The sequence below is a fragment of the Aethalodelphis obliquidens genome, unplaced genomic scaffold, assembly GCF_003676395.1.
Source record: "Aethalodelphis obliquidens isolate GAN/ISIS:26980383/991018 unplaced genomic scaffold, ASM367639v1 scaffold62, whole genome shotgun sequence".
Lineage (NCBI taxonomy): Eukaryota > Metazoa > Chordata > Mammalia > Artiodactyla > Delphinidae > Aethalodelphis > Aethalodelphis obliquidens.
Genome location: NW_020838006.1, coordinates 8,772,661 through 8,795,627, shown reverse-complemented (window position 1 = coordinate 8,795,627; position 22,967 = coordinate 8,772,661). Strand labels below are relative to the sequence as shown.

Genomic DNA, 22,967 nt, shown 5'->3' with positions numbered 1-22,967 from the left:
TCATCTACAGATTGGGAATAAGAGCCCCCATCACACAGGGCTGTGGTGAGGGCTCAATGAGATAAACCCCCCGAGCCCCGTGCTTGAAGGATGCTTCATAAAAGCCTCCTCCTTCCCTCCCCAGGCACTCTGTGAGTGCCTCCATGTCTGCCCAGAGGGCATCCCACCCAGAGCACCCCAGGCCCCTGCTCCAAGTGCATTTAGGGTCCTCATCAATGTCTTGGTAAGTTACCAAGTTAGATGACCTGAAGTCAGGAGCTCAGACCTCCCTCAAATTTTGCTATGCAGGCAAATACCTAAGGATCTTGTTGAAATGCAGATACTGGTCAGCAGATCCAGGTAGTCAGGGTGGAGATTTTGCATGTCTAACAGGCTCCTAGGTGAGGCTGTGCTGCTGGTCCATGACTGTATTTTGAGTAGCAAGGCTATAAATGACACAACTTCCAAATAGCATAAAAAGACCAGAAAAAATTAGAATAAAGGCATCACAAATAAATGCAAGTGTGCCGTGGCTGCCACGTTAACAGAAATATCATTTTTAGACTTGGGGCAATAATAACTCTAGGCTGGGCACACTGGATAGCAGCGCAGGCCTGAGTTTTACATTTTAAGAAGGAAACAGATAAAAAGAACAGTAAAGGGCTTCCCTGGTGGCGCAGTGGTTGAGAGTCCGCCTGCCGATGCAGGGGACACGGGTTCGTGCCCCGGTCCTGGGGGATCCCACATGCCGCGGAGCAGCTGGGTCCGTGAGCCATGGCCGCTGAGCCTGCGCGTCCGGAGCCTGTGCTCCACAACGGGAGAGGCCACAACAGTGAGAGGCCCGCGTACCACAAAAAAAAAAAAAAAAAAGAACAGTAAAGAAGGGGCTGGAAATATATATACCAAAAAGTCAGAAGGACAGGGATACTGGACCTTGACCTTTCCTTTTTTTTTTTTTTTTTTCGGAACCCCGGCCCCCACCTCTGTTGGCCCTCCCGTTGCGGAGCACAGGCTCCGGACGCGCAGGCTCAGCGGCCATGGCTCACAGGCCCAGCCTCTCCGCGGCATGTGGGATCTTCCTGAACTGGGGCACGAACCCATGTCCCCTGCATCGGCAGGCGGACTCTCAACCACTGTGCCACCAGGGAAGGCCGACCTTGACCTTTCTTGCACAGATTGGCCTGGATGTAGAGCTGGAGCACCTCTGTTGGAGGCCCTGAATCCAAATACAGTGACATCTTGATTGGAATGGCTTCATCTTGTGAAAATAAGAAATGCAGATATCAATGATGATAGATAAGGTGGACAGATAGAAATTACCTTATACTTTATCAGGATCCAAAGTCTACTGTAGGAGTAGTCCCCTTGGGCACTGCTTATTAGGCAGAACTGGGTCACATCACCTGCTGGTTCTCACCAGGGGCTCTGCTACACCTGACTATGGCCAAACTAGATCTCCCCAAAAGGTATTCTTGAGGGTGACTGCAAAAAAAATCCTAAATGCAGTAACGCAGAGCTTGAAAAAACTTTGGCAGAAGGACAATAAGACAGTAATTGTGCCGGTCACTTGCCTGTTTGTCTGTGATTCATTCCCTGCCCTTCCCCCTTTCTTCTTTTTTTTAAAAATTAACCAATTTATTTATTTTTGGCTGCGTTGGATCTTCGTTGCTTCGTGTGGGCTTTCTCTAGTTGTGGCAAGGGGGGCTACTCTTCGTTGCGGTGCACAGGCTTCTCACTGCGGTGGCTTCTCTTGTTGCAGAGCACGGGCTCTAGGTGCACGGGCCTCAGCAGTTGTGGCTCGCGGGCTCTAGAGCACAGGCTCAGTAGTTGTGGCGCACGGGCTTAGTTGCTCTGCGGTATGTGGGATCTTCTCAGACCAGGGATCGAACCCGTGTCCTCTGCATTGGCAGGCGGATTCTTAACCACTGTGCCACCAGGGACCCCTCCGTCCCCCTTTCTGCTTTGTATCTCAGAGACACTTGCAAACGACCACTCCCAGGTTCCTGCTGTGGCTGACTCTGCCGATGCATCCCAATGCTACTCTTCTCTTCCTCCCCGTAAACTGAACCTGGTTGTGTTTGGGGTGGCAGTGTGTCCAGCCAGCAAAACTCATCTCCCGGCCTCCCTTGTGGCTGGGGTGCCCATGTGACATGGTTTTGCAATGAGATGTACATGGAAAATGCTGAGTGGAGCTTCAGGAAAGCTCCTTAAAAGGGAGCAGGCCGGTTATGTTTCTTCTTCTTATTGCCTGGAATACAGTTGCAGTGTTGGAAGTGGACACCAAGAAGCAATGTGTATGAGGCAAGGCTGAGTCGAAAGAGAGAGGAACTGGGTTTCTGATGGCATCGTACAATTACTTACCAGTCCACTTTGAGACTTATTATTACAAAGGAAAAATCAAAATCTCATTAGGATCACTTACATGCAGCCAAACACATTTCTAACTGGTTTTTAAAATCAGCTGCTTAATCTACTTGCTTAGGAGAACAGGACAGGCTGGCTAGTTATTCTTAGGTGCCTGGGGAAGAATGATGCCAGTGGCCATCAGGGAGCAGGGATGCTCCTTGTAAGGCTGGCCTCAAATGGATGAAATGACAGCTCTGGAAAACTGGACTGCAATGGACCACAGCTGTGCATTCATGTTGTCTCTTAAATTCCAAGGGTCTCCACAGTTGCTGATTCCCCTATTCAGGAGTTGGCAGAAATATCCTGTGTGCAACTGACACTGAGAACATCACAAAAACACCTCAAGAGCTCAAAGATCTTTGTCCATATGCTTGTAATATACCTTCAGATCACAAAGAGCACCCACTGATGGTAATCCTGCTGTAGCAAGTGCTTTTAGTGGTCCACGCCATCCCCTGGGTCCCCTTGATGTGTCCACCCTCTGGCTTCAGTGCGCATTTGCTTTCACGAGCCAGCACCTGTGGGTTTTCTGAGGCCTGCCCTCTGGTTTCTGGAGCTGCTCCATCCACACCTCACCCTCAGAGCATGGAAAGTGCCTGGGGCTTCATTTCCTCCGTAACTGGCCCTTAACCAATGACCAATGCTCGTGGGAGAACCAAAGCCCAGGTTCCTGGCCTTGAGATGTGGCAGTGCCGAGGTGTGGCCCCCATTTCAGAGCTCAGGCAAGGCCACCCTCTTCATGACTTCGCCTGAGACGCACCCTTTCTTGCCCTGCTCCCCCAACTCCCCACGTGGAGCTCCCTGGGGAGCACATCCCTCATAAACCACTTGACATGAATCCTCACCTCGGGATCTGCTTCAGGAAACCCAGCCTGAAACACCTAATTCTTCTTGATTTTTTTAGTTTTCTTTTGTTGGACTTAGCAGATGAATTTCATGGCTTTCTTTTTAAGAGGTGCTGTGCTGCTTTATAAAAAAGATTTAAAATCCAAGACTCCCCCTTTCCTCTTAAAAGAGGGAATTATTAAATTGCTGTTGTGCAGTTCATTAGGAAAAAAATATAGAGGCTTAACACGTGTTTTCTAAACTCCCCCCGCACATATCTGCCCAAGTCCTGCAGCTCTGGAAAACTACTTTCGTGAAAAATCCTTGTCGTAGCTACAGCTCTGTTGACATTTCTCAAGCAAAACGTAGCCTTCGTTTCCAACGCAGTGAATACACAAATGCAGCTTTTCACATACATGAAAACTGAACCCCGCCGTGGAACACTGAGGCCACGGTGTAATTTGAAATGGGTGTCTGGGTTTCTCCCCCACTTCCTCGCTGCTGGCTGTCACAGAAAGGGCCCAGCCTTCCTTCCAGGCACAGCTTCACTCTGGGTTAGGACAGCTCTGATGGGGTCAGAAAAATGCTAGCGCGATGGCCACAGATAACCCAGGGTGAGGACCTGCAAACCTGGCCTGGTCCCTGCTCCCCACCACCCACACTCCTCCTCTCCAGGAGGAAGGTCAGGGCTGGCAGAAATAAGTCAGAAACTCAAGGGGCTCTAGGGAACATGGGATTTGCCTCTGACAAGCGGGATGGGAAAGACCACTGGAGTGAGAGAGTGTGCTCTGTGTTAAGAGCTTCAAATGGCCCTTGGATCCAGGTGAGGTCTTTTTGCCTGGCATTAAGCAGGAAGTTCAAGGTAAAGCATCAGGGGGCTCGGGGCACTGGATTAAAAACAGGAAAGGGGCGGAAAAGACTTACTATTTTCTGAGTATCAATATCCACCCTCAGGGCTCTCTTACAAGGGCAAGCAGCAAGTTCATGCATCATCTTAATGGCCTGGCCAAGATGACTATAAACATCTAAGGGTTGCATTTTACTCGAGGCTACTATTAACTTGACAAGAGACACCGGAGAAAGCAGAACACAATGAAAATCAGTTCCTGCCATGAATGGGGGCAGTGGCAAGGTGCAGGAAGTCTGTATGAAATCTGTTTACACGCTCAATGATGAGGTGCACGCACTTCCGCCCACAAACCCTTCCAAAGCACGATGCTGGGCTGCCCAGCTCCACTTAATACATTTCATTTTGTCCCTGTGTACAGATGTGGCTTCTGTGTGGAACCTTTTGTCTTGAGAACAGGCCAGGGCACTCCCACAAACATAAAGGTATACAAACATGGCAGGGTCTAATCTTGCCTGATCTACCTGGGTTAGAAACTGGATCAGTCTTATGGCCTGGTGCCACGTTGAATGATTTGCCTTGAACTTTAGAAGGGGTTGCCCTTTCTGGGGTAAATGTAGACATAGCTGGAAGAATCACTTTACAAGAGATACAAACTTGTTAGCCCTCTATGTGTCTTGTCGTAAAGAATAAGCCACTGAAAGCTGCGGAAGCTGCCCTGCAGCTTTTCCCCGCCAAAGCTGAGTTTAATTCAGAACTCAAAGCACTCACTCTCAGAGAAAGCAAAACTGGGCTTTCCTTCCAGCATCTTTCTACATTATTGTCACACCTCCCACATTAGACCCTGTCATGGAGGAAATAAAAGGACACAGGCTCGTTCCTCCATTGCAGCTCCTCCAGAAGACTAGGAGGTGATGCAACAACTCATCAGTCGAATCCAGTGACTTATAACCAATGGGTGACAAGCAGGAACTACACTTCTTACAAACAGGAAGTGCTCCGAATGCGATCAAACGCATCACAGTGGAGGGTCTATGTTCTCCCCACTTGATTCATGATCACTCATCCTCCTCACCTGTCTCCCTCCTCCAGATTATCATATTAAGTGAAGTCAGAGAAAGACAAATACCCAATGATATCACTTATATGCGGAATCTACAAAAATGTTATTTACAAAACAGAAACACACTCACAGCCATAGAGAACAAACTTATGGTTACCAAAAAGGACAGCAGGGGGGAGGGGGGAGAGATAAATCAGGAGCTTGGGATTAACATATACATATTACTATATGTAAAATAAAGAGGGAAGAGATATGGGGATATATGTATATGTATAGCTGATTCACTTTGTTATAAAGCAGAAACTAACACACCATTGTAAAGCAATTATACTCCAATAAAGATGTTAAAAAAATAAATAAAAAATAGACAACAAGGACCTACTGTATAGTACAGGGAACTATATTCAATACCTTATAATAACCTATATGGGAAAAGAATCCAAAAAAGCATAGATATATGTATGTGTAACTGAATCACTTTGCTGTACACCTGAAACTAACACAACATTGTAAATTAACTATACTTCAATTAAAAAAAAAAGGTAAGGGACTTCCTGGCAGTCCAGTGGTTAAGACTCCATGCTTCCGATGCAGGGGGCATGGGTTCAATCCCTGGTCAGGGAACTAAGATCCCATATGCCGTGCAGCACAGCCAAAAATTTAAAAAAAAAAAAAAAAGTAAAAAAAATTTCATGAACACCACATTTGGGTTGACCCTCTCCAATTCCCTCCTTCCCCTCAATACACACTCACTCTCCAGTGTCTGGCTAGCTGATCTGCTGCCCAGGGGTAGACCTGAATTGCCATCAAGGCTGCAGACAAACTAGGTTCTACCAGAAATCCAGGTCCATGGGCCAAACAGGCAGGCAAGACAAAAGGACTAGAACATGTGGAAAACAGCAAAGCGGGAGGTCACGACTGGTGGCCTACAGGCTGGATGCAGTCAAGAGGACATGTTTTGTTTGGCCCATACAATGTTCAGAGAATATTTTAATTAGCTGCCAATGCCATGAGATTTCACATAAAAATGTGGATTTTTGGCTTTTGTTGAAAAATAGGAAGTCTGGCAAACTGGCCCTCACTCCCATCTGGCAACAGGTGACCGCTGCTGGGCATGGGCTGCCTTCTGTGGAATAGGCTGGAATCCTCCATTTTTCCACAGTCTCCACTGCTTCCTACTGTCCCACACCCAGCCCCCTTCACCCATTTACAACACCTGCCTTGCCCCACTCCTGTAGACTGTGAGGCGTGCGCCTACAGAATCCCAGTGAAGTGCTATGAGGCCAACTTACACCTTCTGGAAGCCTAGAAAGTGAAGTGCTCAGGGTAGAGGTGCTGGTGAGCCCTGCTCAGATGGCTTGCACCTTTCAGGCTGCTCCAGCCTACTTCCGGCTGCCAGGGTCTGCATCTCTGTGCCTGAGAACATCGTTCCAGAACCGTGTAGATGGCTCTGGCCATGCACGTTATAAGACATTAGTACTGGCGAATGAACACCCCGAGAAGGTCTCAACCACTGACTCTTTGGGAGGGGGTGTAAATCCCCAGCTCCCTCACCCCTGAAGCTTGTGTTCTGTCCTGTTTCCCGAGTTGCCCTGCAGGATGAAGCCCCATCACCCACTGTGGTACCTGGTGTAAATGCACCCTCTTCATTAGCTGCCTTCACCTGCCTGTATCACTTCACTTCCTTACCAGTGTTTCCTGCACCTCTCAAATAAATGAATTGACCTCAATTCCTTGTTTCAAGGTCAGCATCTGGGAGACCCAAATCAAGAGTGCATGCTGTGGAGAAAAGACTAGGTCAGGAGCCTGCCCTTCCTCTCTCTTCTTTCCCAGCGTGGGCTTCCCTAACTCCAAGGCAAACTGCTGCGTCCCCTTTGTACCCAAAAGTCAGCTGGGAGCTCTCCTGCACCTGCTTGAAGCTTACAATGTCCGTGTTCCACGTGTGCACGGCAGTCAATATCATAAAGATGTACTCATGAACCCAGCCTCTTTTTTTGAGTTTCTCTCGCTCATGTGAGTTATTCATGAGTGCAAGAGCCCTACCTGACAAGCTACTTCAGCACAGAACAGCAGGCATCAGCATTCCTAAAATGTCCTGTCATCACCCTGCCACTAGGAATGGTACTGGTCCTTTGTCCCTCATGGGCAACCTTTTTCCATCTCGCTGGATTCCTTTTGTCCCTCCTCCTTTGCTCTCCTCTGCCATCTCACCCTTACTCCAGCCCAGCTCTGGACTTCACCTCCCAAATAAATTCGCCCACCTCACCCACCGACCCCAGGTCTGCAATGTTGGCACCGGCTGACACCAACTCTTCAGACGCCCATCCATCTACCCCTAGCATCCGTCTAGGGATTCTGTCCAACCCAAGACTAGCTGTCACAGTAGCGACTTGCTTCACCTTCAAAGCAACTTCTCAGCACCTCTGTAGAGCAGCTGGCATCTTGTACTTTAAATGCTGCCTGATATGTCTTTCACCCTATTAGGCTCTGAGCTCCCTGGGAGCTAGGACCAGCGCTTACTCCTCGTGTCTCCTAGCAGCCGGTACAGTCCCTGGCACTTAGCGGATACTTAATCACTGCTGTCCAAACAACTCCATTCCTGTTCCACGGATGCAAGAAGAGCTAAGTCCCTTTGTGCCAAGTAGCACCAAGGCAAGAAATGACAACTCAACTTTATCTTGATTCCAGTGCCACATAGCTGTAATGACTCCAGAGGGCACCGTTCATGTATTCTGCGGAACTGTACCCTGAGGTGTTGCTCACGTAGAGCCCAAGGTGAACGTGACCCTAAAGTTGTATGATGCTGTGGTATTCCAAACCATGTTTTCTCCATTCTTATTCTCTCTTTTAGCTTTATGTAGGTGAGAGAAAAGTCATCCCTGTGCAGCCCACATTCTTATAAGCAGCCTTCCCTTAAAGGAAGAACAAATCCACGAAAGAAGCCTCGCATGAGATAGAAAAATCCATCTCAAGTGATATTTTTTTGTTCAGTCTCAGAAACTGATACATCACTAATTGTGTGATGACAGAGAAGACTGGAGACCTTGTAGTCAGGGCCTGGGCGCTGAGTTGCTTTGTGACTCTGGACAAGAGGGACAGCTAGTCTTCCACCCATCCACCCAACTATCCATCTACCCACATCACCTGTGCAGCCATGCGAGGGGCCTGCATGGGTGACCCCTGAACTGAGATGTGAGGTCAGAGCAGTTCATTAAACAAACTGGGGCTGGGGTATTCCTGGGTAAAGGCAGCTTCAGTAATAAAGTATGAATGGATTCAAGCATGTATGTGGGGGATGGTGAACAATGAGGCCAGGGAGGAAGGGAGGCAGGAAGGACCAGGCTGGGAAGGGCCTCTCATGAACAGCTGAGGAGCCTGAGCTCCATCCTGAAGAATGTGAAGCAGGAGGAGTGACAAGATTAAGTTTCTTCTCAAATTTTTATGGTAAAACAGATTATAGGCTTATTTTTATTAATCTTTAAAATTATATATTTACTGAGACAATAATTTTTTTACATTTGCTTAATATTTTCAATATTTGTAAAAATTGTTTTTGCTTACTTTTTTTTAATGTATTTGGCTTTAATACACTTTTTATTCAACAATACGCTGTATCTATAACTGTTTCTCAGAAAGAGTTTCACGGCTATTCAAGCTTTCATGACTTTTGTGGCAGATGCTGCCAGTGCCTTGCTCGTGTTCCCTGTAAACACCCGTAGGGCTGGTCACTTGAGGCCAGTCCCCTTCCAGGCCCAAAGCTCCCCCAACTCTCTGCCTGAGTTGTTTCCTGGCCCCAGGAAGTATGGCCCACAGCCAGGGAAGGCTGCAAAGGCTAGACAGTTAATGCCTTTGGAGTGATTCTCCATGGATGAGCAGCAGGAGTTGGTAGATAAACCCTCCAGCAGCTTCCTTACCCTACAGAGCAGTGAGTCTGAGGGGTGACTCTGTCTCTCAGAGGGTCTGCAGCAGGATGGAGCCCGAACTGCCCACAGCACCACCTGCCCCTCCGTGCACACTCTCCTGTCTCTCGTCACTCACCACTCCCACACCGTGCCCCCCCCCCACCCCCGGAGACAACTCTCTAAACTACCTACACCACCACCAGTGTGTCTGGGTCTGCTTTGGGGGGAATCCAAAACAGGAGAGTTAGTAGACTTTACAAATTCTTATATATTCAAGGATATCTTTATTTTGCCTTTACCATGGAGGGCAAGTTGGTTGGGTATAGAATTCTTATTTCACCATGGAACAATAATTTCTAATTATTGCTATTAATGTTACAGAAATCTGTAGAAAATGGCTTTCTTTGTTTTCTGTTAGGTACGAGTAGTATCATTTTTATACCTGTAAAATTAGAAATGTCATGAGGTTATGTGTAAACATTAAACTGTTCTTAACACTTTTGCCTAATGTCTGCAGCACCCATTCAAGAAAACGGAGATCCTTCTTTGCTGTCTACTCATGTCTTCTATTCCAGTGATTCTGGAACTGTTTCTATTTGCTGATTCTCCAGCCTCCACCTTCCATACCTAGTCTTCACTGCCATCCTTCTCCACTGCTCTGTTCTTTTTCTCTGAATTCTCAGAGACCTCCTCAAATACACCCTCTGCAACAATGAATCAACTTCCCGTACTGCCAATTCTGCTCTCTCCTGATCATAACACATATTTTTTTTCTTTTTGGCCATGCTGCGCAGCATGCAAGATCTTAGTTCCCCAACCAGGGATCTAACACAGGCCCCCTGCAGTGGAAGCATGGAGTCTTAAGCACTGGACCGCCAGGGAAGTCCCCATAACACATATTTTGATTCTGTCATTACCTTCTTGGTTTCATTATAATATTTCCTTATCCCACTCAAAACCTTTATTTTTGCTTCTCTCTCAGCCCATTCCCTTTTCTTCTCAGTCTGTTGTTCTACTATCTGATCATTTGCTGCGTTCATTTTTTTCTTGAATTTTACTAAAAACAAAAGCAGACGCTCAGTAAAATTTACTTTTGTTTTCTATTAATAGTCTTTTAAAAGGTATGCCTTCCCTCTGTATCTGGAGGTATACTTTTCTTACTTAATGTGCTAGAACCTTTTGGTAGGGCCCATGTTGGTTCTGGTAGGTGGATCATGGTGGGTGGGCCCTCTCCTGTCTCCCTCATTACCCACCTGCATGCCGTTAAAATCTTGCTCTGAGCTGAGTGATGCCATTTATATTCCCCAGTTGCTTAACTTTGCAGTTGTGGTTGTAGTCACAGGAAGGGAATTTTTTTTCTCTATTATTCCTTCTCCTGCTACACTGAGGGCCATCTCACCCATCTGCTTTTCTAGCCAGTCCTGCCTCTGCAGCAGCTACATGATATAATGTCTCTGTGCCCTGCCACCTTTACTGGACTAATGCCCACCACATCCTGAAGAGCCCGATACCCTGTCAACTTTCTGCCAAATTGAAACCTAGTGTCCCCTGTGCCAAAGGTTTTAAAGGTTGCTGGGACTCAATGCCAAAGAGATAAAAATGTGCTCTCATTGGCCCCATGATCAGTTACAGTAGCTAGTGACACACCTGTGTCCTTCTCACATGCGTCGTCCTTGACTGACCAGAGTCCCCTTGTCCAGGATGTCAGGGAGGCTACTCACCACCACCCCCAGTGGTCAATGATGATGACAGGGTGGAAATGGTGCTCCCCTTCCACTTCAAGGGGGGACAGTTCTGCTGAGTGATTTATGCTCTAGGGCATTCCCCCACCTCTTTCCACCCCACAACCCAGACCAAGGCTGGATTTTACACCCTTACTCAGCCCTTTCTGCCCCAACCTGCTTCCCTCACTTCTTTTCTCCTGAGAACATTCCTCCAATAAATCAGGTGCACCTGGATCACATGCAGTAAGGAGGGAATGGGAAAATGTATGTAAAACCTGTGGTGTATAACACATGGTCAATAAATGCTACTTCCCATTACCCAAATAATTATGATTAAGGATATAACCATTTGCTCATACTAATCTCTGTAGAAGATATTCATCATAATATTATTTAAAAGAGAATAAAATTGGAAATAATCTAAATATCCAATAGTAGGAATTCATAGGCAATCCATACTATATCCTATGATAGAATATTATACAGTCTCCAAGCCAAAAAGAAAAACATGGTGAAGGGAAGTAAAGCAAGATGCAGGAGGCTACTTAGTTTATAAATTATACCACCAAATCCTAGGTACTAACAGAGTGGGGCAAGCTCTGAGCTTCCTAGCAGGCAACAGAAACAACGAAGCTCAGTTGGTTATAAGGATGACTGTGTCCACAGATATGAACAAGCCAAAATGCTCTGGGAAAGCACAGCTATTCCTAATTCTGAGACAAAGAGGAAGTTCTCCCATGGGTCCTGAGTGACAGGAATACATTCAATGTGATGACCCAGTCACCAGTCACACCCTCTTAGTTACCATAATGGTGAGTTCCACAGGTCTGGTCCCTGAGTGAACCCCCCTCCCCCCATCCACCCTCTTATGCCCCACAAGAAGACCCATCACAGACATGACATTCTGTAAAAGAGATTCGGTGCACAGCCAGGTAATAGAACCCTGAAGATTCTTGGCTCCCTCTGGACTGGGCTTAAAATCAGGGACAATTTTGGGGGTGTAGAAGTGGCTGGAAAGCATGCCCTTCTTGCATTCAATGCCTCTGTGGTCTCCCCTACCCTGTAGCTCCAGAAGCTACAGAGCATCAGAGATTCTAACATGACTGCTTGGGATGTTCTTGAAGTGCCTTTCAGGATGTCTCCATATGCCCCAGCTGCCCCGTAAGCCAGGCAGGGTTGGCACAGTCCTGTCCAAACAACTGAGCCTAGCAGGACCTGTGCCTGGACAGAGGCTGCCCACCGCCCAAAGGCACACCAAGCGCTCACCTGTGGGCAGGGCCAAGGTTTCCCTTGGAAAGTGATTCCGGCTCCATTTTTACACAGACATCAAGGTGCTGCAGTTCAAATCTGTGAACACTTTGAAAAGCTGCAAAACTTCCCATCGGAACAGCTGCCCACAGTCAGACAACCACCAGGTAGAAGTCGGTCTATCCGAGTCCACTCATTCCTCCTGCCACCTACGTTTGAGACCCATTACACTTTCTTCCCCAAAGTGGTTCACTGAGGGGGATTATGGGACTAGAGAGAATCCCAGCTCCTTTTTCCTTTCTGAGTCATGCTATTTAAACGTCAATCGTGCAAATAAATTAAATCGCTCTTTAAAACTCACTCAATTCATGGAAATAATTTAATTTCCTCAATTCACTAAAATATCTCAGGACTAAATCAATATGCCAAAGCAGAGGCAGATGTTCATGATCCTCGAATGGAAAGCATCAAGGGCACCATTGGTGATAACGTGCATGATAAGCAGTGATCTGTTCTCATTTCTTATCTGGTTTTTCACAACAACTACTGACCTACAGTGGGAATATTCTAGAACATGCGTGTGCCGGAGATGATGACTGTATCATCTCAGAGAAGGGGCCAGACATAAAACTGTGCAGAGAGGGTTTCACAAGAGAGAAGGGATGGGAAACTGTGTGAGATATGGATACGGCTCTGATGCATCGTGGGCATTTATGGTTTCTTTGGCTTTTACCAACGATGCTTTCTAAGTTCAGGAGGAAAAAATTATAATTCCAAGCGATCCTCCACATAAAGGAATAACCTCTGCAGAATCACTGCATATTCCAAGGTACGATGAAAGTCAGCAAATGCACTAGATGTGGGTCCTTCTTACCTTCTGCCACATGTTGATGAAGAAGAGCTCCCGGGAAACGTTGAAGGACACGTTGGCATCATAGGCATCGTCCCCGAGGTTGGAGATGGAGATGTTTAGGGAGATATTCTTCACAGCCCCCATAGCTAGATACGGGGTTCTGTCATCAACACTGCAAGGAAATATGAACAGCAATAAGTGTTCTGAAGCTTTCACTGATATAACCTGAGGCTTCAGGGGATAGCTGAGAGTGGGGGCGGAAACTCTACTGGGATCAGAACTACAAGTCCCAGGAAGTCCAGTAACTAGCCATGCGTCCCGGGGCACTCAGTCAGCCCCCATGGGCCTCAGCTTCGTCATCTAAGCACGGGGAGTTCTATGGTCCTGTGTTGCCTAACTCACTAAGCTGTCCTGTGGCTCATGTGAAATCTAGTGCATCCAACTTGGAAAATTATAAGACATTTAATAACCTATACATGGAATTTGGTCATACAGTAATTTATTCAAATATTTCTGAGCACCTACTACATGCCAATCACTACTCTATGTGCTAGAGAAAGCAGTGAACAAAAGAGAGCTCTTGCTTTCCTGTAGCTTCAAGGAGACAAAAAACACATACATAAAGAAGCAAACATACAGGTCAGATTGTGATAAGAGCAACGGAGAAAACTTACAAAAGGTAAGAAGGATAGAGGACACCAGATTTGGAGGGAGAGTAGGGTGCAATTTTAAATAGGCCGATCAGGGAAGCTTCACTGATGAGGTGACCTCTCAGTAGAAATTGGAAGAAAGAAAGAGAGCAAGATACCCAGATATCTGAGAACTAGCAAAGGAAAAGTTGTGTCTGGTGTATTCAAGGGCAGCAAGGAGGCCCGTGTGGCTGGAGAGGAGTAAGGGGCAGAGTGGGAGGAAATGGGCTTCGAGGTGAAGGGAGTAGGGGTGGGCAGACCACGCATTGTGGGCCATCCCTAGGCCCATGGTTTGCCTCTGAGGCAGGAGCTCCTGCAGGCCTCTGAGCAGGGCATGGTGTGACCTGACTTCAATGGTTAAAGGCTCACTGGATGTGATGTGAACTGTCTGGAGTGAGTGGTTGGTGGGGGGGAAGGAGAGAGCTTGGTTTGAAGGTACTTGTAATAATTCAGGTGTAAGAAGATGGCAGCCCAGACCACAATGTAGAAGCTGAGGTCATATTCTGGATGTCTCAAAGGTTGTGCCAACAGATTTTGCTTATGGATTGGATGAAGGGAAGAGGGGTCACTTATTGAGATGGGAAAGACCATGGGTATAGGTGGTCAGCAGAGAAAATCCAAATGCCTATTGGATTTTCAAGAAGAGATGCTGAGATAGTTGGATGTAAGGGTCTAGAGTGGAAGGAGGGGTCAGGGTTGGAGGTATGCATTTGGGTGGACTAGAAATGATCACTAGGGAATGCATGTAACTAGAGAAGGGGGTCTCATGTTTAGGAGCTAAAGATGACAAGGAGCCAGCAAAGGAGACTGAAAAAGAGTGGCTGAGGAGATGGGAGGAAAACCAAGAGAGACAGTCTCCAAGCAGCCACATGCTTCAAGAAAGGAGTAATCGGTTTCGTCAAATGTGGTAATCTAACATGAGGAATTAGAACTGGCCACTGGAATTAGCCATCTGGAGGCCATTGGTGATCTTGATAAGAACTGCTGAAGTGCAGTGACAGGGATGATCGGAGTTGGTCTGAGAGAGGTAGGAGGAGAAGAAATGGAAACAATAAGCACAGCTGACTCTTTGGAGGAATTTTTCTATAAAGGGAATTTTTCTATAAAGCTGACTCTTTGGAGGAATTTTTCTATAAAGGAAAGCAGAGAAATAGGATTGACAGCTGGTGGGGGAAGTGGGCTCAAGGGAATTGTTTTTTTCTTTTCAGATGGGAATTATCATGGCATATTTACATGATCACAGGAAGGATCTACTAGACAGGGGACAATTAATAAAGACATGACAGGGCACAGCTGCTGGATGGTGAACAAACGGAGGGGCAGGCCTCAGCTGGTACGAAGTGAGAAAGTGGAGCAGATGGCCCAGATGCATCAGTAGAAGGGTGGCAGGAACAAATGAAAGTTCCCCTGTGATTGCTTCCACTTTGCAGTGAAATAGAAGCAGCGTCAAAGACTGGGAAGGGAGAGGAGGAGAGGGGAATATTTGAACGGTGAGGAGATGGAGGGAAATGGCAGCCCAGGAGAGCGGGGGAGTGAATGGACCATCAACGGCATGAGGATGATGGTGGTGAGGATGATGACAAGGATGAAGATGCACGTGAGGCTGATGATTATTAGAGAATGTGAGTTTTGGACAAAATAAATTCACATTGGAGGCCGATCTTTGACTGGCCAGCCAGTTAGTGGCAGATGTCATCAAGCATATGAGGGTTTGAGTAACGGACAGTTCTTACTTTTGGCCACTCAGCATCCTGACACGTTTTTGTTTGGGGGGAATCTCAAGAGAGGTGGAAGAACTATCAGCAGAAAAGGGGCAGACCCTCCCTCTGCCCTTCTCTTGGTCATTCAAGTGTGGGCACTTAACTAAGTGCAGTCACGTGATCTAAGGGTGGTCAAGTGGCCTCAGTGTGGGGGGTGGATGCTGCCAACTGGGGCCACGAATTTTGAGGGCTGCCCAGTGACACCAGGGCCCTCTGAGATCATCTGAGGTGGTTGCAGAGGAGTTGACAGCCCAGGGTTGGCATCCTGGGCTAAGCCTTGCCTCTCCCTCCTGCCTAGGCTCTGAACCAACCCATATCCTTCCAATAAATTCCTTTTCCACTTAATTAACAAGCACATGTTTATTGTTGTTTGCAACCATTAATACAGCATGAAAGAGAAGAGAACTCTCCAAAATCTCAGTAGGCTATAAAACTTTGAAATATGCATTTTTTGGGGGGAGGGGATCATCATTACCCATCCATGAAGAGAGGACCTCACTTTCCTGCATGCCTGGCACGTCAACAAGAATAACGTGCAATGAGAGATCTGATGGCCTTGGTTTTGGAAGCAAGAGCTCTGAGGATCCAAACAAGATGTGAAAAATTAACTTGGAGAAAAGTTTCAAATTCTTGAATGGCCTCCAGTAAATGAAGACCCTGACCTCAACCTATTATTGTGGCAATTATTTATTATTGTTGGCCATTTTCATTTTAAACAATTGATAGGTTATTTCTGTCCTCCTGTTTGCTTTTTTAAGATTAAAGAAGTAATTCTCAGGCCTTGAAGAGTTATGAGAGAGCATTAGCCTTGCGTTATCTCAAGAAGGAATTGCCTAAGCACCCACAAGTAGCCTCAGAAAGTATCCATAGTTTCCAAATGAAATATTAAGCAGAGAGACAAGACAGAAAAGCCCAGGACCATGGGGCAGGGGCTGCCTGCTCACTCCAGTTTTGTCATTCATGTGATCAGCCTCCTTCCCTTGTGTGTAAACAGCAAGGGATCAGGCCAGGGATGTCTAATCTTCTGCCAGCCCCTAAAGCCTCTGTCACTTAATCAGGCAGCAAGGTCATTCCCAGGTTTTCAAAGTCAAGTAAGGCAAACATGGCTCTATGATTAAGGGAAGCCAGGGACCTCCCAGGGCTGAAAGCAAACTCAGACGTTTTAACAAAAGAAGGCTCAAAGCTGTTTTCACTCTTTCTTCACATCTGAAAGTCCACGTACAAAACAGTAGATCTCTGCTTCCAAAGCTATTCTTAGAAATGCAATGCAATGTAGTTTGCCTGGTGCTGGGTACTTGCAAACAAGTTGTCCTGAAACCTTCAACAGCATGACAGCATGAAAAGTTCCTGATGTCAGCTGTATTTTTACAGATGAGGAAATCGAGATGCAGGGAGATAAGGTGGTCAAGTTGCTGAGCTTAGAACTCAGTGTCTCCTGTGCCTTCAAAGCCCGTCCCTCTCCACCGTTGCCTGCGTTCTCCAGCCCCTCACCTGTCACACCCTTAGGATGCCCTTTCTGGTCTCCCGTCTGGGTGAAATAAATCTCCCTATTATGAGCTTCTTCAGCCGCAGGGCTCCACCAGCCCTTCATGGCATTTCCCAAGGTTGTCATGACATATTTGTGTGGCTGTTTGATTAAGGATGATCTCTCTCCCCACTAGGATCTAGGCACCAGGGGGCAGGGACTTCTGTCTGGTTTTGCTCATCATTGAACCCTCAGGGATAGAATGGTGCCTGGCACACAGTAGGTGCTCAACAAACCCTTGCTGAATGAATGAATGGCATGCATGACCTCCCCACAACAGATCATGAGTTCAATCTTTACATTTACAGGTGAAGATGCCGAGCCCCCCACAGGGGAGTCCACTCTGATCAAGGTCACCAGGCCATGGAGGTGCTATGCTGGAGCTGGTGCCAAACTTCCTTCATCATGAAGGCTGTCTGAGCTACAACTCTTATATAATCTCCAGCTCAGCCAGGAAGGGCTTTGGCAAGAAATGTCATTTAATGACATCTGAAAAAAAACAGGATTCCGTGAAGACCAACGTCTCGGACGGGACTGCTAAAAGAGTAAAACAATGAGGCACAGTGTTTTTGTGCTAAACATTCCACGGGTGCTTTCTGATTTACTGAAGAACAATCTTTCTAATTTTCAAGGCATTTTAGTCTCTGAGAAATTTTCCCATTAATTCTAATTTGATTCTGCAGTCTCTTAAGTGGGTCAGATTTCTATGTACACCAATGACTCTGGTGTACTTTTATATGAAAGGCATGATTAGTCACTAACATAAGGTACAAACTGTACAGTTTCTATAAAGTTTATCTTACAGCACACATACAGCCTGCTGAAACATCTTGCTCATGTTTTATCAAAAATAATAAATATAACTGTTCTAATCATCTTAAGATGTTCTAATCATCTTAACATCTGTAAGATGTTCTACATCTTACAGCAGCTGTTTGTGAACATGCTGCGTTTATATTGAAGTTTAGTGCCAATTCATTCAATACTCCAAATGTCAGATGCTGCTACGGGCATCTTAGTGGTCGTGTGGTACCTGAGGATCACTGTAGAAACTGTACTTTGACCTCACTCATTACTGTACATTAAAAACACATACCATTCAAAGTTCCTTATTGGGTAAATGCAATACATTTCCATACCAAATCATCCTATGCTGAACCATTAAAGGTCACTAAAGCAAATTCTTTTCTACCATCACAGAAACAGTTTTATGCAGATAATTCTTTGGTGAAGATACTAAGGAAAGAAACTAAAGCAGCTAAATTGGTGTTTAATAATTTTCTATTAGATCATTTTAGACCTTCCTTAAGTCTTAAAGATATAAACAATGACCTTATTTAAATAACTTGTGGTTATAATCTATCTTTTATAGAATATAATACTTTTATTTTCTTTTGCTGCTGGTTTAAATTTAGCCTGAGTAAAGGATGCTAAGACAGGGGTTAAGTCAAGCACATTCTAGTCAACTGTATTTGAGTTCACAAAACTTCCTGTTATACTGTCATTAAGACTGACATTATATTTATGAACCACAACTATATTTGATAATGACAACTAGGGTAATACTACAGGGCAGCCAAATCCACCTACTCTTTCCTTTCCTGCCTTCCTCCTTCCATCCTCCCTCCCTTCCTCTTTCTAATCATTTATCCATCCATCACTTTTTAAAACTACCTTCTCAATTTAGGCACCAAGGATACAGGTTCCAGCCCTCAAGGAATTCACAGTCTAGTGGAGGAAACAAACATGTGCGACATAAGTTAATGTCAATATGTGCTACCTGCCGACCCTTAGGGATAAGCAAACATCCTTATGAGACCCTTACGAGACCCTGTATGCGATGAGAGGACAAAGAAGGGATTCTGCAGGGACAGTGGGGTTAGGGGAGGGCCATCGGGGATATTACGCAAAGTATTAGCAAGGAAGTGAACCATGAATCCTACAATTAATGGAATGATAGCCCTGTCAACAAAAATTTGGCTAAGACCGATTGTCCACACCCACACCCACACACACTGGTTTCTCCATTCATGGAAATCATATTAAAAAGGACACTGTGAAGCAGAACATGTTCTCCCATAGGAGAAATGTCAAAATCGGGGGCCACATTCCTGAGTAAGGATTCAGCATCCAACAAATCACAGATATCCTCAACAATGTGCCATAAAAGCAGTGACATAAATTATAGCCACTGTAATTTAAAATCATAAACAATTCCTAGTCTTAAAAATGAGCAGACATCATAAAATCAGAAATGGAACTTGACAGCTGGATGGGGACTCATTTGAGTCATCATTTTGCAGATAAAGGCCAGAATTAACCACTTCCCTGAGGCCACACAGAAGACAGTGGCAGAGCCAGGCAGCCCTCCTAACTCCTGGGCCAGCGATTCTCCCTGTGTGGCATTGCTCCTAAAGTACATAAAAATACAACTAAACGGTATAAAAGTTACATAACACTTATTCGGGTATAGGATGAGAAATGAAATCGTAGTTCCCTTCTTACCATTTAGAATATTTAGAATACTGGGTGCTGTCATCTCTTTACAAAAGCTATTGTGAGTGCTTATTTTTCCTCTTGACAATTTTCCTTGAAATTGGTGGAGGCATTCAGGATGACTCCAGATGCCTTCAGCAGCTATGTTGGACAATCTCCCTCTTGGCACTTTGTTGACAACTATCATAGCTTTTCAACTTTTAGTGCTTAAAATTACAAACATGAAAAAACCCACATAAAACCACAGTTGTTCATCGGATGTCTTCCTATGAGGAATATGAGCACAAGGCACCAAATAAATTATTATGTGAAGGAGATGCACCATGAAGCTGGTAAGACAAGTCACGCCAAAAGAACAGGTGCAGTATAAGAGGCAAGAGAAATCCAGAGCAAAGAAATCACTGTAGACTGATGTTGCTGTAAGAAGTTCCCTGAGAGATGTAGAAAATGAGCAAATTTTAAAGGATGAGGAGCAAATGGGGGGACAGACAAATAGGAAGGACATTCCAGGCAGAGAAAAAAGTAAACAAAAGATAAAGGGATGGAAGTGACTCAGAAATAACATGGAAAGAGGCAGGAAAAGGACATTCTTAGCAATAAGATGGGTAGGACAATACTGATAGAATGTGTAGGCTGTGTCCAGATTCCCATGGACCTTGAATGTCAGAGTGCTGAGTTTATCCTCTAGGCCAGTAAACTTAACAGTTATCTTGAGTCACCAATGCCAGGTGTGTTGCAAATAATTTGTTAATAAATAATAAGGCACCAAAGTGAAGGTATTGCAAAACGTAGTAGGCTATGTATGGGTGGTTCTGCTCCTGTCCCTGGGCGTCTTATCTCTACAGCCTCCAAGGCTGCAATTCCATCTGCCAGCATCCCCATCTTTTGCCGGAGGACCTTTTGCTACAGGCCAGCTAAATGCCTAAGAATTAAGCCCCTGACATTCCCTGTAGCAGCCCTCAAACAATGACTGATGAGAATTGGTGTATAATTACCCCAGCTCTCTCATCTACTAAGTGAGACAACATAGTATGTTCTAGACCTGTGCTGTCAGATATGGTAGCCACTGGTCACATGTGCCTTTTGAGCACTGGAAATGCGGCAGGTCTGAATTAGTGTAAAATACACACCAGATTTCGAAGACTTAGTGCAATAAAACAAAAAAGGATTTAAAGATCTCAATCAGGGCTTCCCTGGTGGCGCAGTGGTTTAGAGTCCGCCTGCCGATGCAGGGGACACGGGTTCGTGCCCTGGTCCAGGAAGATCCCACATGCTGCGGAGCGGCTAGGCCCGTGAGCCACGGCCGCTGAGCCTGTGCGTCTGGAGCCTGTGCTCTGCAACGGGAGAGGCCACAACAGTGAGAAGCCCGCGTACCGCAAAAAAAAAAAAGAAAAAAACTCAATCACTGCTTTAGTATTAATTACATGTTTAAATGATTTTTGATACACTAAATAAAATTTGTCGCACCAGTTCCACTTTAATTTTTCAATGTGGCTACCAGAAAGTTTAAAAAGTTTAAAGCCTATTGGTCAGCACTGTTCTAGATTCTCAGCAAATTCTATGTATTGTACTTTTAACATATAATATGGTTGTCTGTAATTAAGTTTCAATGGCACAGATTTGCTCATGTTACTTGCAAAATAGAGGTCTAGGGAAAATAAACTGGGGTAAAAATAAAATTGAGTATTTAAAGACATAAAATTGATAATATTTAGCTCCTGAAACTCACTTGCTTATAAAATGCTGTAATGAATATTGTAAAAATTAAAAAAAAAGGTGTCCCACATATGTACTTTTCTGCCCCAGAAGATAATTTTGACTTTTACCAAAATGTGATGCCCCAAGTTGTATACTGGGCAGGGGAACCTCATTGGTTACATGTGATGTGGTGCAAAAAGGTGGTAAACCACACAGATCTAGGCCATAAGGAATGTCCTGAGTTGTCGCATCTGTGCAATGAAGGAAGAATTTATGTGCCAACTCCAGTCACTGGTTGAGGGATGATGTGGGAAAGGGAGAGCATCTATTCCCAGCACCTCTGGCCTGCTACCTGACTGCTATCCGGTGGGTAGAGTAGGCAGAGAGATGCAGTTCTGGGAGCCGGACGCCAGGCCAGCACATAAGGGTAAAGGGATTTGACAGTGTTGACAGTGCCTGTGGTGGGGCCCTATGCCAGCTTTATGACCTGGTGAATAAGGCCTGTTTCTGGCAGGTCAGATCAGCTAATCCTGTTATCTCTGACCATCTGAAAGGGGCTCCAGGCCTTCGAGAAACCCCACTCCACCCCTTGTGATCCACATCCTGCTCACTTTCCTTCTCATGCCACCGTCACAAGGATCCACCTCAGGTGCCATAGTCTCCGTTTCTTCCCATGGTTCCAGGAAACATAGGTATGGGTGACTGAACACACCCCTAACCCAGGGCTGACCGCCAGTGGGTTGCACCAGGGGCACTGTTCTGGTTGTCTATGCCTGGTGACTGCTTCTAAAAGGTAGGTATGCCTGCTGTGCAGGTTGTTAACTATTTTTAATATTGTCCCTGCCCTAAACCAGTGCACCTTAAGGTAAGTCACATAGCACACCACCCTTGCTGAATCTGAGGAGTATATATTTCTGAGCTTCCCCAGTGCAATTCACTTTGGGGAGAATGACTAGGGACCAATTAGAGAAGACACAAATGGCAGCAAGCACAAATTTCTGAACCCATTTTTGCAGGGCAGGCACTCTATAAGGGGCTGTCCTTGGCTTCACAACCCAGGAGGGCAGCTGTCAATACCTCCAAGGCGCAAGTGTTGACACCACTTTGTCCTAGAATGTCATTACAGTGATTGGTCTTCAGCCTCTGTTCACCTCTACAGGATGAGAGTTTTTACAGTCAAGCCTACTGCTGCATCTGAGAGTTGCTTCAAAGCCCCTGAGATTCTTCATTACAGAAGCACTTGCATTCAAAGAGCCAGACTGGAGGCCTCGCCTCTGTGACACAGGCAACTCCTTAGCAATCTATACAAAACTGTATAAACCCATTCTCAAAATCCCAACATTTTTATGTCTCCAAAGGAAAAAGCTGCCAACATCAGCCTTTAGAGGTAAGAAGCCACTGGGAATGCCTTCACCATATTCTGTACACATAGAATATTATGAAGGCTAAGCCATGTCCTGGGGAGTAAATGATAAAAACATCTCCGAGTCAGACGTGGAGTGATACACACAGTTTTATAAGATCAAAGTTTAGAGACTCATGGTCTTTTAAAGCTGAAAAGGACTTCAGAATTGATTATAGAGCAATCTCCTCCCTATTTTGCAATGACATTGAGTACCAAGTGATATAAGTGACATAGGAACTTATTGGGTAATTAGTGGTAGTACCAGTTTACCTAATGGAAGTGCCAGGATTCAAACACACTGTATCAGTCAGGGTGCAGCTAGCAAAACAGAGTCCATGCCAGGTAGTTCACTGGAAGAGATTAAAACGGGGAACTAGGAACAAAGGTGCCAGAAAAGCCAAAAGAGAAAACAAGGGGAGATGAGGAAAACCAGAGATTAGAAGTAACTATTATCCACGAAGCTGGAGGGACTGAGGGAGGAGGTTGTGACCAGAGCTGGGACTGCCAAGAAGAGGCTGAGACCACAGAGGGGATGTAGCTATTACCA

General features: G+C 45.6%; 1 protein-coding gene across 3 annotated transcripts in view; it reads right to left on the bottom strand.

Moving 5' to 3' along the window:
• ITGA9 (integrin subunit alpha 9) overlaps positions 1–22,967 on the bottom strand; it is a 353,650-nt gene that overhangs the window by 120,816 nt on the left and 209,867 nt on the right. For all 3 annotated transcript variants that reach the window (XR_003429002.1, XM_027088159.1, XM_027088160.1), the window contains exon 18: positions 12,869–13,019. Coding sequence is in view for 2 of the 3 variants with exons in the window: in XM_027088159.1 (XP_026943960.1) it covers positions 12,869–13,019 (151 nt within the window). In the remaining variant the exon portion in view is untranslated. The remainder of the gene's footprint in view (positions 1–12,868; positions 13,020–22,967) is intronic.